Source organism: Denticeps clupeoides, chromosome 11, assembly GCF_900700375.1.
Source record: "Denticeps clupeoides chromosome 11, fDenClu1.1, whole genome shotgun sequence".
Taxonomy (NCBI): Eukaryota; Metazoa; Chordata; class Actinopteri; order Clupeiformes; family Denticipitidae; genus Denticeps; species Denticeps clupeoides.
The window spans coordinates 13654369-13669789 of NC_041717.1; the positions used below are offsets into that span (position 1 = coordinate 13654369).

Genomic DNA, 15421 nt, shown 5'->3' on the forward strand with positions numbered 1-15421 from the left:
CTGGAGCTGGTGAGCTCTGACATTCACAGAGCGAAAAACGCGGCCACGTTGATGCATTCACGGCTCTCCCTGTGCGGCGCAGCACATGCGTACATGCCGCTGCCGTACATTGACATTTACTGGAAACACGTTTGGCTCTTGGTCCTCGCGTGAACCACCAAGTGCTAAAGTCAGCAATAAACAGAACCGTACAAAACCGTAAATCCCATCAATGGTTTACCGTCATGATTTTGCACAAAAGAAAGTTGGACGAACGCAAGTGTATTTTTATGAATAAAAATAAAATGGGGTGTAACGCTTCAAAAGAAGCATTACAGGCTGTTCATACACTTACACAGGTAGTACGCAGACCCAATGATATGCGATGAGGGCAATGAGATGCAGTGAACAAGGGGACTGGTGTGTCTTATTAGGGCTAAACTGGACACACCGGGCAGGAGTGATGATGCCCTCTGGTGGGCACCAGATCATCACAGTACATCGGGCGTTGCCTTGGTATGGGAGGGTAAGATGACACCGTGGAGGTGATGAGCCACAATATACGTCCCATCATCTCCTCCTACAGTTGGCCCTTGATCTGGTGAATCGCTTCTCGGCTGGTCTGGAATGAAACTCACAATGGAGCCAAATCACCAGGGAGCTGAGCTGTCATCTGGACATGCTTGGTGGTTGGCAATGGGACCAGCTGGCTTGCCTGTAGCATTGGGACAGGCAAAGCCTTTTTGACCATGCCAGCTGGGGACCTTCTCCTCTTGCCTTGATGCTCTGTCGGGATGGTGGAGAGAGGGATGGTATTGTCGCGTCGCCAGTCGATCCTGTGTTCTCCTTTTTGCCTGTGTTCTCCTTTCTGTGTTCTTTTTTTTCGGCAGTGTATGCAAAAAGAGGCAATAAAAACCTCGGAACTGAAAGGTTGTGTATCCAAAGCTCAAATCATCAGGTTGCCACGGAGGTCCTCTTCAGCAAGGTACCGTTCCCACACACTGCTCCCCAGGTGCCTTTCACCTTCACGGCCCTCTGCTGGCTAAGGCCCTGTCCACACGGAAGCGTTTTTCTCTGAAATTGTCATGATCCGGTCCGAAAGGGGTTACTCCGGTCCGGGTCTTTAAGGTTATGTTCCATGTTCACCAGTGTCTCGGATGACTCCCCTGTCTTGTGCTTCACCCCGGTTTCGTGATGTCAGCGATTGCGTCCTTCCTTCCTCGTCATCTCTCCGTCCTCTTCTCCGTGCACCTGCCTCGTCATGCCAGCATGGTTGTGACAGAAATGGTACAATTTGTCTGCTCTGACCTTGCGTCACAGAAACGGTATTTCATGGGAACCAGAAGCAGGTGATTTTCACAACATAATACCAGCGGCGGCCGAAGAAAGTCATTTTCGAGTGGACCGGGCCTAAGGGCGATTGGTTAAATGCAGAGGACACATTCCGATGTGCGCACTGTGTGTTGTGACTCTTGACTTTTTCACTTCACAACGAGACGCTGGGAACAAGGACTGCTGTGACTAGAGCTACGAGTGAAACGCATGGCAGGGGTGGCAAGTCCCAAAGACAAGACAGGTGTGATGATGCCTTCCAGTGAGCACATAGCACTTTTTTTACAGATAAAATAGTTTTCTTGGCTTTTTTTTTAGCGATTTATTTGACAGAAGTGCTGTAGATTAAGGACCCATTGTTTGCATCCCTCAGGCCGCAGGATTTTTCCCACTTGTCAGCATAATTCTGTGGTGAGTTCGTTAAAGAGGATCTGGCTCTAATGGAATGCAAGGCAAATTCACTCCCTCTCCGGCTACCTCTCTCTTCTCCCCTTTTCCTTTCTCCCCCTTCCATCTTCCTAAGCCCCGACCCTCTCGTTCTCCCTTTCCCTCTATGCCCTCCCCCGACCCATTCTGTGGAGGAAGGAAGTAGCGTATCGGCTCCAGGTTTTAGCCTTCACATACTCCAGAGGCAACATGGAAAACTCTCCGGCCGGAGAGGGGCGGGCGCGGCAGGCTGGAGCGCCGCTCAGCTGCGCAGCGAAATAATTGCAGCTACTCCCAGGCCTCACTAACCCTCCCCCTTAAATTACAGGGAGCGTCACACGTCGTAAAGCCAAACAACAAGCCCGCTGTCGCAGACTGCAGCTTGACGCGATTCAATACTTTTTTCTTTTTTTTTTTTTTACTTTAATCATAGCTAAACACGTGCCTTGTGGACCGTACTTCATCTCTGCTGGCTGCTGTCGCCTGTCCTGTAAACCTTCTTCATCCCTACGCATATCCCTAGCAATATGAGACATATTTTATTTCTTTTGTCATGGCTTTTTACTATGTTCGAGGAGCATGTCTTTCTGTCCGTAGCTAACAGCGCGGCAGAAACGCGTCAGGAAGAGGCCCCGCTGCAGACGGCCATGTGTTTCCCATTAGGCGGATCGGGGGGGCAGATTACAGGGGAGAGCAGCGGTGGTCGCCACTTTGCCCCTTCGCGTGTGTGATGTGGCAAGTGGCGGGACACTCGACTATTACAAGGCTGCCTAGATCCGGCGTGATGTCCGGAGCGGCTCCACTCTAAATACGTAAACAGCAGTGAAAGGTCCGCTGCACCGGGCTCTGATAAGACCGACTCCTTCACAAGGGCTCCCGGAGCCATTTTGTTAAAACAAATCTGTATTTTATTTCCGTAGAAAATGTATGGAGAGTTATTTGAGGGCCCGTCCACACAATAACGGGTTTTTTTTCCCAAAACTGATTCACCAGCGTCAACACAGCATTTTTTCGGAAATGCTGTCATTCACACGGAGACGGCCCAGAACGCCACACACACACACACACACACACACACACCAGCAGGTGGCGCTGTAATTCTGCTTTGAAAACAGAAAATGGAGTATGGGACACTGTGGCATCACTGTCACTTTACCTCCAAACCTCTGATTCTTCCTCTCATTCCAGCATGCAAAGACAATTAGTACTCAACTCCTTTTTACACCTACAAAAATCTATTATAGAGCAAACACTGATGACCATGATGATGCACACACACACACACTCAGCAGCAGCAGCACATTTATGAATGAATGTGACACACACAGGCTCATTATCGTGGTTCATGACCCAGACAGCCTGCTGGTGTTCTCCCACGGGCTCGCGTGAGACTCCGGCACCTGAATGGACGTCTTGTTATTTCCTTTTTTTTTTACAAAACAGGCAGGGAAATGGCAGCGACACCACCATTAACATAATCGAATTAATGAGCACAACAGTGGACGCTGTCTCAGCGCGTCCTTATTACAGAACGTGGCTTAATGCGCCGCTGCACGCGGGCCCGTCTCCGATGAGCAGCAGCGAGCTGGCACTGGCACCGAAAATGACGGGGAGGGGCCGAGCTCAAGATGAGAGATGAGGAGAAGTTCTGGGGGATGAGTGATCTCCATCCAGGAGGTGTTGGCGCCACAGCCGTTGTGAAAATGTCTCAGAAATGAAAACGCCTCACCTCGCCGTCAGAACCCGAGAAGAGGAACCATTATCTGAGGTTTTACCGATTGTTTCAGCAGACCCAGCACTGGACATGTGACCTGGAGGTTAGGGGGGTTTATTTGAACTTCCTCTACAGAACAAATGTATACGTGCTGCTCAGCGAGAGGCTGGTCTTCTGTTCCCAGGGACCTTTCTGTGTTTTGGTGTCGGAATGTAGACGGTAACTGTGGGTCTGTTTAAAATGGAACCCCACTATCGTTTGACACATCATCGCTTGCGCTCGTCGTCCACGCAGCGAGGCCCGCAGGCGAGGGCTTCAGCCTGGAAAAGGATGGAACGGGATGGTTTTTCTGCAACATTCCTGTCGGGAATGGTTTGTTTTCGTTGGAAACCTAATTGTCTGTGGCCAGAGTTTTGGACGCGCACTCGGCTCGAGGCGCTGCCAGGGAATATAGACTTAGTCATTATCGCCCTCTGAGGGTCACCCAGTGCAAATACACTCCTGTCTCCTAACTCAAGGGCCCGCTTTTAGACCCCAGACCTCCCCTTTATCCAGAGTTATTACCGACCCCCTCCATCTCGATCTGTTGGGGAATGCCCAACTGCATTTATGGATTTAAATGATCAACTCGGCTCAAAGTAACTTTTTAAAGCCTTTGTACATTATCAGGGCCATTGCTAAGGAATTCTGGGATTCCATGTGTCCTGACAACATTTGCATCAATATGCAAATCAACCAAGCCTGTGTTGCTGAGAGTTTTTTTTTTTTTTGCCTTGCAGCTTTAACCCCTTGACATCCATAGAATGTTGGCAGGTCCAGACACACATTCCATGTCTTTGCTCCAAGTCGTTACTGAGAAAATGTAGTTATCGACTAATAAAGAGCAGCTTTTTCCAGGTTTTAAGGGGCTGACAAGGAGATCTTCCCCCAGCCACCACCCTTGGAAACAGCTGAACTCAAACACTAAAATCTTTGACTAATGACTTTCTGCTCCATTTCCAATACTACAAGTCTCATGCATCCCATAATCACACATCATGAATAGTGTGTTGACTGGGAAAAAGATGTGTGTGTTAGCTTTTTTCCTGTTCCTTGTTCAGATGTAGGTCTGAGCGTTGGGCATGGGTGCCATTTGAGGGTGTCTGAGCGTTTCATTTCACAGTGCAGACACATGCATCTTAGATGAACCCAGGATTAATGGGATAGACTCCAGATTCTGAAGAACCCTGGATGACCAAGCTAAGGAAATCGATGAAGAGATTATCAGTAACGACTGATGGTCTGCACATGACAGTGCCAACTGAAGCGGTGATTTGCTTTAAAGAGATATTTGGCCAAATATCACCACTGTTTGGGCTGTGAGTAGAGCTGGATCATAACTCTCGGTCGTTCTGAAATGTGAAATCTGTCTCTGCTGGTTATTCATCAACGCTGCTGTGTGGGAAAACACCGGCTCCTGCACATCTGCTATCAAGGACCTCACAGGGGGGACACAGAAATATGAACATTTAACAAATAGAAACAATCAAATTCATGAAGAATTTGGGACCGTGCTAGCCGTGCGTCCTACGGTGTAAAACACTAAAATCGAAAAATATGCTGCTGTTGTACACATGGTGATTTGAGGAGAAAAGGGGAACCAATGGCAGAGAGCCACATGCTCCCCTGCATGGGGGGGCACAGTGGGATTGGCCAAGACCAAACTTATTAAACATGCTGTTCAGGTGTAACTTTAACCCCTTATCATTGACTAGTGCAGCAGCAGCAGCATGTGGGGTGCCCCGCTGGTCTTCCTGGCCCTCTGTGTGGTTGGGAGAGGAGCTGAGAACGCCTCCGATTCGACGGTGGTGGAGAAGCCTGTTATAGCCAAGGGAAAGCTTCTGGTAGGTTCCTCTGGGACAGTCGTGGCACATGTCAGCATTTAAAATACTCTTGGGTTTGTGTTTAATGTACATGCTAATATTATATGTGTTTTTATCTGTGTTAAATGAATGTCCCTCCAGGCACCCAGCGTTGTTGGGTGATCCATAAAAAAAATGCCCGGTCTCTACACGTTTCTCATGGAGCGCTGGGCATTGTAGTATCCTTATTAACTAGAATAAATCATTCCAATGGGATATTTATTCCTATGAATTCTGTCATTCATCACATATAAGCAGACTCGTAATCAAAGGGTGTCAGGTTGAAATCCCGTACCACCAAGGTGCCACTGAGGTCCCCTTGAACAAGGTACCCCACTGCTCACTAAGGTCATGGGTTAAAGGCAGAGGCCACATTTTGCTGTGCGCACCATGTGCTGTGCATCACAATGACAAAAACAATCACTTTCACTATTAGTCCTGGAAATCTGAGTATAACTCATACAATAAACCATGAGAAATGTAAAAGATACCAGATTCAAAGAGTTATTTTATATGGAAGTCACATGTTTCACTCTTATTGTTGTTTTCCCGAAAATAATGTGCAGCGCTGCCACTATTTCCTGTTTTAAGTGTTTTCCTGGCAAACATTAGCCTTGACCTGCCTGTCACAGTCACAACCTTGAGTACGATTCAGGGGAGGAAAAGAAGCCCATGCTGATTTTCTACAATGCAAAGGATGAGGTTGTAAAGGTAAAAGCGCACAGACTCAATGCTGGTCCCCTACTAAACTAGTCTTAGTGGGAATTTAGACTGCACAAATGAGGATACACAAACATGCTACATATTGTCTTAATAGACTAATAGCACAATGTCAAATTACTGTACATCATTTTACACTGCACAAGGTAGCTTTAATATTATTGTCTATTGTAGAAAAATCAATTATATATCTGTAATTAAATACAATACAGCATGAATAAATACATAAACAGAAGCCTGTACAGTGATGTGGCTTTACTATATATTGTATGAATACTTTCTGTTGGTAACATCATTCCTTGTATGATATCTATTACAGATCGTAAGTGCACTATAGCCCTTGTATTTCACTTTTCACTGTGTTCTTTGTTTCCCTTGTTTCTCATCTTGTCTTCTACTATTTAAGATAAAATATACGTTTCTTCTTTTCCATTCCCAATTTTTTTCCTATCAGGGTTACATTACACTGTATGTTATATGTGAATGACTACATATGTGAAAAATAATCTTTCATTTTTATATTGTGTAGAACTGTGTGCATATATGGTTAAAAAGTAGGGCCGCCATATCTATATTCGGTCACATTTCTTTCACATGTAGCATGACTTTTTTTTCAGACTGTGCCGGTGAAGAAGATGACTGCAGATGAGATCAGTGCTGTCCTGGACTCACTAGGCTTTTACAAAAGGTCAATGAAGGGAGAAGAGGTCCCCGAGGAGTTCCAGAACTTCCCCCTCAGAGCTCCTCGGGACGAGCTGTGATGACACCCGGTGGCCAGGCTCTGACACTGCAGCTGCCTGCATGACGTTCGGGACCTAAAGGCCTAAACACGGCCTGGTTCCGCACCGAGGATCTTCACACGATGCAGAGCAGAGCTCGCCTCCAGTATCTCATTACACGCATACATTCTTGTGAACTGAATGTGAATAAATGCATTTTGATATGATGTGTGGTGTCAGTGATTGTTCTTATTTTGTTGGGTCACATGGGACAAATTAGCAAATGAGCCACGCAAGCCAAACGTCAGGAAAAATAGGATTTCATGGCAGATATTACATGAGCTTTTGAAAGCGTCAACCCCAATTAGGAAACTAATGAAAACGTGATTTTCCCTCTGCAGAGTGATCAGCAACGTCACTTATCTCAAGCCCCATTGCTAATTGTAAAATACTCATCAAACTTCAGGCGTGAGTCATTAAAACCGAAATGAGGCAGAGGGATTGGAGCGACAGGCGCTCAGCGCCAGTTAATCCCCTGTCAGCCTGCCTCTTCCGATTTAATCTGGTTAGGCGAGCTGTCTGCGTCTAATCCTTTCAGTGCCCGTCTGGGACTCGACCACCATGCCTGTCTTCTACACGCCCTTACCCAGGAACATACGCCTGGGCTTGGCCAACCTCAGCGGATCGGTGTTCGTCAACAACAGGACCAGGGACAGCTGTGACTTCAGGGACCACAGAGACAATGCCGGTACATTTTACAATTTCCCGCTTCTGACTAAATAAAGCTGCTTATCCTACGCATCAGGAGCGTTGCTCGTAGCAAACCAGTGGAATAAGTTGTAGAAGATGTAACATGTGGTGAATGTCACATTAAGTTTATTTACAAAATGTTCTGTATTTTGAAGAGGAATTTATACCTTCTGACATAATGTCAGATGCTCTGGTGTAGCATAGTGTTATTCTCTTCCTTATCCTTTTTATTACTGATACAGAAGACCACAAAGTCCCTATGTTCAAACCCCACTTACCACCATTGCGTTCCTGAGCAAGACATTTAACCCAGAGCTGTTCCAAGGGGACTGTCCCAGTAACTATTCTGGGTTAGGACATCTGTTAAATAACATAAATGTAAATGTATTTTCTTAGAAACTACTGAATGTGACACTTTTTTTAGCAATAGGAAAATATGGCCCTGAGCAATTTTCACTGAACTTAAGCAGAATGAGTCACATTTTGCCTTGCAGATAATGAGTTGGTCGCTCACCTGCCCCTGCAAATGCTCATCTATTTCAACATGTATTTCTTCCCCTTCTGGTGGGTCTCAGAGGTCGTCATGCTGCACTTAAAGGTGAGCTTCTGCACAGAGGTAAAGGTGAAATCTGCAATGGTTAAAATGGCTCTTTTTTTTCTTGTCTCAGTTCTCCATGTTGCCCAACTACTACCAGTCCCTTCTTGTGACAGGTGTGGTGCTGCTCACTATCTTTGAGATCCTGAGAACCTATTTGGGCTATGTTGGAAACCTAGAAGAAAAGGTAAAGTATCTTAACAGTCTCTATTCAAAACTGGGCCTGGACAGAACCCCTAGAAGAAGTCATTAAGTTACTTTTTTTTAATTACCAGAGGTTTTGCCAAATATATTTTAAAAGAGAAATAGAGAATGGAGACATCACATGTACATAAGTATTCACTGCTTTTGGCCAAATACTTTTTTGCAGCCTCAAGTCCTTTTGATTGTGATGCCACAAGTTTGGCACACCTTGGCCAGTTTGGTCCATTCCTCTTTGTAGCACCTCTCAAGCTCCATCAGGTTGGATGAGAGGCATGATTGCACAGCATCAATGGGATGTGATTCAAGTCTGGGCTCTGGGTGGGTCACTCAATGACATATACAGAGTTGCCCTGAAGCCACTCCTATGACATCTTGGCTGTGTCCTTAAGGTTGTTGTCCTGCTGACAGATGAACCATCACCCCAGTCTGAGTTCAAGAGCGTTGCAAGTCCTTCAGGTGCCTTTTGGCAAACTCCAGGTGGGCTGCCAAGTGCAGAGATGGTTGTCCTTTTAGAAGGTTCTCCTCTGTCCACAGTGGAACTCTGAAGCTCTGACAGAGTGACCATTGGGTTCTTAGTCACCTCCCTGACTAAGACTCTTCTCCCCTGATCACTCAGTTTAGGTGGCTGGCCAGCTCTAGTTAAGAGTCCTGGTGGTTTTGAACTTCATTCACTTAGGCAAGATGGAGGCCACTGTGCTCATTGGGACCTTCAAAGCAGCAGAAGTTTTTCTGTAATCTTCTGCAGATTTGTGCCTTGAGACAATCCTGTCTCAGAGATCTCCAGACTATTCTTTTGACATGCTTGGTTTGTGCTTTGATATGGATTGTGAACTGTGGGACCTTATATAGACGGTGTGTGTCTTTCCAAATCAACTGTTTTTCCATAGATGGACCTCAGTTAATCTGCAGAAACATCTCAAGCATGACCAGGTGATGACCAGGTGAAACAGGAGGCACGTGAGCTCACTTTTGAGCTGCTTGGCAAAGGTTGTGAATACTTATGTACATGTGATTTCTCAGTTTTTCTCAGATTTTCTTTGCTAGGATTCCTCTCAGCCAATCAGAACGACAGTTCAGAAATGAACTTTTGTATGATTCTCAATCACACAACAGAAGGTTGCAGATTAATAAGTAGCAGTGTCACCTCTCGTGGCTCAAGAGGCGTTATGTAGAAAGGGGTTTTATTGTAAACCAACACAAAAATGGCACAAGGGCCAAAAGGACAAAGAAAAGAAATGAACAGAAATGAACCCGGAGGCATGTGACTACTTGTCAGGAACTAAACAAACTAAAGCTAAAAGATTGCCTGGATCCATGTCAATGTTGCAGCCATGTCCTGTGGCTGCTCTCTGTTCTGAACAGGTCCTAACCGCCTCCACTCAATGAGCCTTGGGTGGTGCGTTAAGGACCCCCCCTGTTAATCAGGTCCATGAGCACCGACTTCGAGCTCCCAGCCCCTGGCCTTCACAAGCCATGTCTATTTATATGAGTTAATGGTGTGTCAGTGTATGTTTAATTTATTCTTTTTTTTTTTTCATCTTTGAATCAGGTGCCAGAACTGGCTGGATTCTGGTTGCTCAGCTTCCTCTTCCAGCTGCCCATCCTTCTGTTCTTCGTGACAGACGAGGGCATCCTCATCCTGCCTCTGGAGAGGGCTGTACATGGCATCTACCTGCTCTTCATCCTCGCTGAGAGCGCAGCCTCCTTCATCGCCCTGCGGACCATGACCCGCAAGCTGACACTGCAGTTCCACCTGCGACAGTTCAAGGACATACAGGGACCACATGCAATCGACATGGCCCCCATATTTGCCCTTCCTCACAGCCGGAGTGTGCTACCAATGCCTCCGGACAGAGACTAGTGAGCATTAAATGACTGCAAAGCAACTAAGACATAAAACAATAAACTTATTTCACTTCATTATTTCATCACATGTTGTACATCATGCATCAAGAGGAATCTGAAAATTGTCAGCCCAGCCAAGTATATGGACACAGTATATTGGTGTACTCTGCAGCAAAAGAATGTGACATTGCCAATAATACAACACAACATAAGACATATAGTGCAGATGTGACATGACAGTGCATATAGACAAGAAGAACAAAGACTACTGCACGCAACATCACTAGGAAAAAAGTCTTAAAAGCAGGTGAAAATGGCAGTGCAAATTTACAGTAACCACAGAACATAGGTAGGATCAGGAATGTAAGCAGTGTAAATAAAAAAAATATTTGTGCAAATATGATGATGTAAGGGCCAGACATTGGAATGGCGTAGTGTGGTGTACATGGGTGTAGTGGAGCTCACTAGAAAAGTGACAGTGCATTTAGGGAGTGTAGTGAAATCCGTCCACGTTCAGGCCTCTGGCGTGAGATGGTCAGATCTGAAAAATGACAATTGGGATTGAGTAAGACACCATATCTCCACTTGGTGGCGCTATAATATCATAACTGTGTTACTTTGGGCCAGTTTAGACTTCTACTACCCCCGGTCGAGACTAAATTAATTATTGTCTGTGTAACTCATTCACTGTATCACTTCTCAGGGCCTTGTGTGTGTCTTTTTTATTTTAGGTCGTTGAGGGACATCACAAAATGACACCTATCTTATTCACAACTTTTCCATTATATTCCGTCCCTTATGATGCTATTCTTTACTTGTCTTCTTTGGGAGCTGCAAACTGTTTTGAAATCATTGCGGAAATTATCCCAATGCTAATTCGGATCTTGAGGGAAGAGGCAAATGCAATTGGTCATAATGCCATTACGTGGTTTTCAGACTTTAATAGACTTTAAATATAAAAAAATATATATTTTAAAAAGGTAATTCCATTCTTCCCTTTTTAAACTCTTCACATTACTTTAACATCCATTCAAAAGAGAAATGTTCAGGGACACTGTATAATGTGATAAAAATGGCTTTAATTAGGCCAATAAATAAATAAGCAAATAACTCAAAATGAACTCACACACCGTAGGGAATTAGTTTTTGGCCAGCGAACTTTGGAATGTGAATAACACCCAACATGCATATCCCATTTAGGGGCTTTAAATCATCTTCCAAATTCGAAAGACACTCGACCCTCCAGACAGATGAGTGAATGAGTGATGAGTAAATGTTTTCCAGATTTCCAAAACTCGTGCTGGGTCATGCAGGGAATATGACTTTCACTCAGCGTAATTGATTTAGCTCCGCTGAGCAAGGGCTGTGCTGCGTCCAGAAGATATCGCTCTTATTTCTTAAGAAATGTACTCTAGCACAATGCCATTTTCTCTGGTGGTCGAGCCTGTCTGCTGGGAGGTTTTTTACCCTGGGACCTTGCCTTTTGTGGCCTTTCATCATTGCCGTTTAATAAGTTTGGGCTCTGTTCGCTGGATTCTTTACAGAATACTGGAAAGGGGTACAACAGAAAAGCCCCCCTGGAGGCTTTAGCCCATTTGTGGCTAGGTCCTTAAGGTTTCGTCTCATCAAATTGACTTTCATTGGTGAAATACAGTGAAAAATGGGCGAGGGCCCCTATCGCACCAAGCATATTGTTTCCCTTGTGGTCGAGCTTTAAACCAGGAGTTCTGCTGTCATCCTTTCTCCTTTTTTCTTTCCAGTTGTTTCACTCTCCTGCGCTTCCTCTAATTATGACAGAATGCGTCTCCGAAGCAATGATACATCGCGTTCCATGGGACGGAGCTAGAGTGTGAAGAAACAATAACGAGGAACAATATTCAGGCCCACCGCTCGTGTGTAGTCAAATCCTAGTTTTTCTTCTCATCAGCATTCGCCTCCGGTTTAAAGCCGTAGGCCTCATTTCATCCACTCTGATATGGCAGAAAGATATTGGATGAATTATATTTGCTCCTGATCTGGTAATTGTTAAATGGATCTGTTGAGCGGTGGTGTATAATTGTATAATGGATGGCGGAGTCTTCGTGAGCAAATGCCATGCCTGCGGTAGACAATGAATTCCAATAAAACACATGTTCTGCATTAAAAATTAATGAGCAATTGGGAAATTAACTGTAGCATGGGCAATCTGAAGATTATTTTTCAGTGATTTACCTCGATAAAGTGGAATAATCATTGCAGTGCCCTCACATCACAGGCTCCTCATCTTCTTGGCTTTGGAAAAGTCTGCTTTCCACAGTCCTCAGGTTTAATGAGTCTGGGGGGGGAGGGGTGAAAATGATTCTCCATCCTGAATGCTCGGCAGGTCTTGTGGGACACAAGACAAAAAATTTTCCTCACACATGACATGGGTGAAATTGGTTTTGTGCATGTGAAATTTAAAGAGTGATTGATGGCGTCACTGAGCAGATGGATCTTTAAAAAATTTTACTTGCGTTGAATGATTTTTAGCAATATTGTACTGAAAATAATATGAACACGTGCAAAAGACATATTCACCTTTCCTGTAGCTATTTCTTGCTCTGGCTCATATTAGAAAAATTTATCTTTTTCATCAATACGGAGAAGCCTTTATTTAAACAGCAAACATTTGTTCGAAATGCAAGATTTTTTTGTCTTTATTTTTGCTGTCAGGATTGCCTGCAGCTGGGCTCCACACCGGAATTTAATCCTGACGCCCCATAAATGCCGGAAGTTTCCGCCCGTTCGGGGTCGCTGGCATTTTCGTGAACTCTCTGCACGAGCTTGACCTGATTTAGTTTTATGTGTTTTGAGATCTGGCAATCGCCACACGCCTACGGGTTAGTTTCAGTTCTTAATTTAAGTTAAATTGTTTTCGGCCACCGCGCCATTGTTTATTTGTATTTCGTTATTGTTTGTTATAATAGAACCCCCTTTCCAACATGTCAGACCTCTGCGCTTCCTTCCCCCGTAAGTCCGTAGTCGTGACAGAATGCCAGCGACCCCCCCAAAAGCGCAGAGGTGGAAAGCAGAGGAGAAGAAACGCCGCGAAGGACGCAGCCCGGCGCGGCGAACGCGGACGGCAGGGGAGAGACGCGCCGCCCGTTCTGGTGGAGCGTTTTCTCCCCGAGAAGCCGTGGTACGCGGCGCCGCGTGATGACGTCACCCCCGGGAAACTCCGCGAAACCCGGAAGCGACAACGTCGGCGGGTGAGTGGGCGGAGCGAGGACGTTGGCGTCGGCAGCAGCGAGGAAGTGACGTGGGCAGCGAGCGCAGTAGATGCGACACCCACGATCTTCGGCATGTCGAGCCAAGAACTCTGCGCTCTGCTGGCAAGGCTCCCCGTGGACGACACGGACGACGACGAGAGCACGGGAGACGAGAGTTGGGCTCCGCCCATCGCACCAGTCTGCGATCGTCGCAAGGTCCGTGGGGACCCACGTCACTTCCAGGGGGGTGAGAAGCGGCAACAACAACGGCGGTGTTCCTCCAGCGAGGAGGTGGGCAGCCTCCAGCCCGAATGGCCAGAGTACTGCCCATGGGAGCTTATCGCGCCATGGGTCCAGGATGTCCACAGGGTGGACGACCCTCGGAGTCACCGGTGGGAGGACACGGATGACGAAAGCGATGATGACGTGGATTTTCGGTGGGCGGTCGTTGCCGGGATGGCTCCGCCCAGCGTGCGCGTCCGAGATCATCGCGGCGTCCGTGATGACCCATGTGACTTCCGGGGGTACGAGGTGGACACGGACGACGACCAGGATGACGCCGTTTGGGCAGTCGGTGCCGGGATGGCTCCGCCCATCGCGCCCATCCAGGATCGTCACGAGGTCCGTGGAAACCCACGTCCCTCCCAGCAGTGTGAGGAAAGCTGGTGGAAGAGGGCGACGGGAGGTCGCCAGCCAGCAACTGCGCTGCCGGGACTGCCTCGCAGGGAATCCTCCATTCCTGCTCCAGTCGCCGACCCGCCTTCCCTCTGCCCGGACGTTCCCCAGCGAAATGGCAGCGCAGCACCAGCGTCCACACCTGCTGGAGAAGACGTCCACCCCCCTCCACACCACACACCTACCACCATCTCCAGCGACGTGCCCAGCCCCGTGTGGGACAGCCCAAGTGTCCCGGGACCCTTCAGTGGGGCAGCAGACACTGATAAGACCACCACCATCCTATCGTGTCTGCTTGGGTCAGCATGGGGCTGGAGCGCAGCCCTCTGGCAGCAGGGAGAGACAGACAGCAGTTTTCGGGACTTCCAGCAGAGACTGAGGGCGGAGTTTGATCGGCCAGAGCCTGAGCCAGGGATCGAACTCTGCCCCTCCACCACATCCAGCGCCAGTCAGGATCCGGGGCAAGAAGACCAAGCACTGGCGGGCGACGAGAAGGTCGCACCTCCCGAGATCCTGGCTGTGCCCCCTGAGGAGGTCCCGGAGTGCTCAGAGAGGGAACTAGATGACCCTCTCTTCTGTCTGTCTCTGTCTGTGTGTGTCTGTGTGGCATATGTGTCCGTATGTCGCCCCCACTTCCCCTCTTTGTGTCCACCAGATGGCGACCCAGCCGCGGAGCTGAACCCCAGGGAGGAGGTTCCTGACCCGAATGTGCTGGTCCAAGGCGAGGTGGACAAGCCCCAAGGTACCCCTAAGTGCAGCCGGGGGGGGTGCTCCCCCAAAGAATTTTTTGGGGGGGTGCAGTTCGGGTTGGGGACTCCTCCTGAGGGGAGGGGAGGTGGGGAAGCGATGGAGCTGGGTCCTCCGGTAGCCAGTGAGGAGGGCGGGCCAGGCATGGGCCTGCGTCTGCCTCCAGAGGGGTGGAGCGCCATAGAGCCCCCGGGTAGGCATGAGGACCCAGCTGGGACAGGCAGGAAGAGGGCCTGCTTGTCCCAACGGACGCAGAAGGGGCTAGCCGGATGGTCTGGCAATGCCCCCCCCTTGGCACCAGGGCCGTGCAGCGAGAGGGGCTGCATAGTCCCAGAAGGCACCAGCCTGGGGTGCCTGGAACAGTCGCCGGAGGCTCTGGGACAATCTCCCTGCGCGGTGCAGGGGGTGACACAAGACGTGTCAGAGGGGACATGTGGAGACAGGGCCCACACGTACCCAGATGGATCGGCCCTGATTATTGTGTGCAGGTACGGGAGTCCGGGGCCGCCAAGCGGGACCACGCCGGGGAGCCAGGCCGAGGGTCCGGGGCCGCCAAGCGGGACCCACGCCGGGGAGCCAGGCCGAGG

General features: G+C 48.0%; 2 protein-coding genes across 2 annotated transcripts; both read left to right on the forward strand.

Moving 5' to 3' along the window:
- Positions 1-5220: 5220 nt before the first annotated feature.
- selenoe (selenoprotein e) lies at positions 5221-6833 on the forward strand. The gene is made up of 4 exons (XM_028996943.1): positions 5221-5334; positions 5455-5531; positions 5985-6063; positions 6690-6833. Exons 1-4 carry the CDS (start codon positions 5221-5223, stop codon positions 6831-6833), a joined length of 414 nt encoding a protein of 137 aa, XP_028852776.1.
- Positions 6834-7403: 570 nt separating this feature from the next.
- Positions 7404-10260, forward strand: LOC114799824 (transmembrane protein 17A). The gene is made up of 4 exons (XM_028996705.1): positions 7404-7539; positions 8036-8139; positions 8210-8323; positions 9890-10260. Exons 1-4 carry the CDS (start codon positions 7413-7415, stop codon positions 10199-10201), a joined length of 657 nt encoding a protein of 218 aa, XP_028852538.1. The 5' UTR covers positions 7404-7412; the 3' UTR covers positions 10202-10260.
- The last annotated feature ends 5161 nt before the right edge of the window (positions 10261-15421 follow it).

Coding starts and splice junctions, on each gene's coding strand:
- LOC114799824 (XM_028996705.1), top strand. CDS start 7,413: ATGCCTGTCTTCTACACGCCCTTACCCAGGAACATACGCCTGGGCTTG. Junction 7,540..8,035: donor GGACCACAGAGACAATGCCG/GTACATTTTACA, acceptor TTTGCCTTGCAG/ATAATGAGTTGGTCGCTCAC. Junction 8,140..8,209: donor TCGTCATGCTGCACTTAAAG/GTGAGCTTCTGC, acceptor TTCTTGTCTCAG/TTCTCCATGTTGCCCAACTA.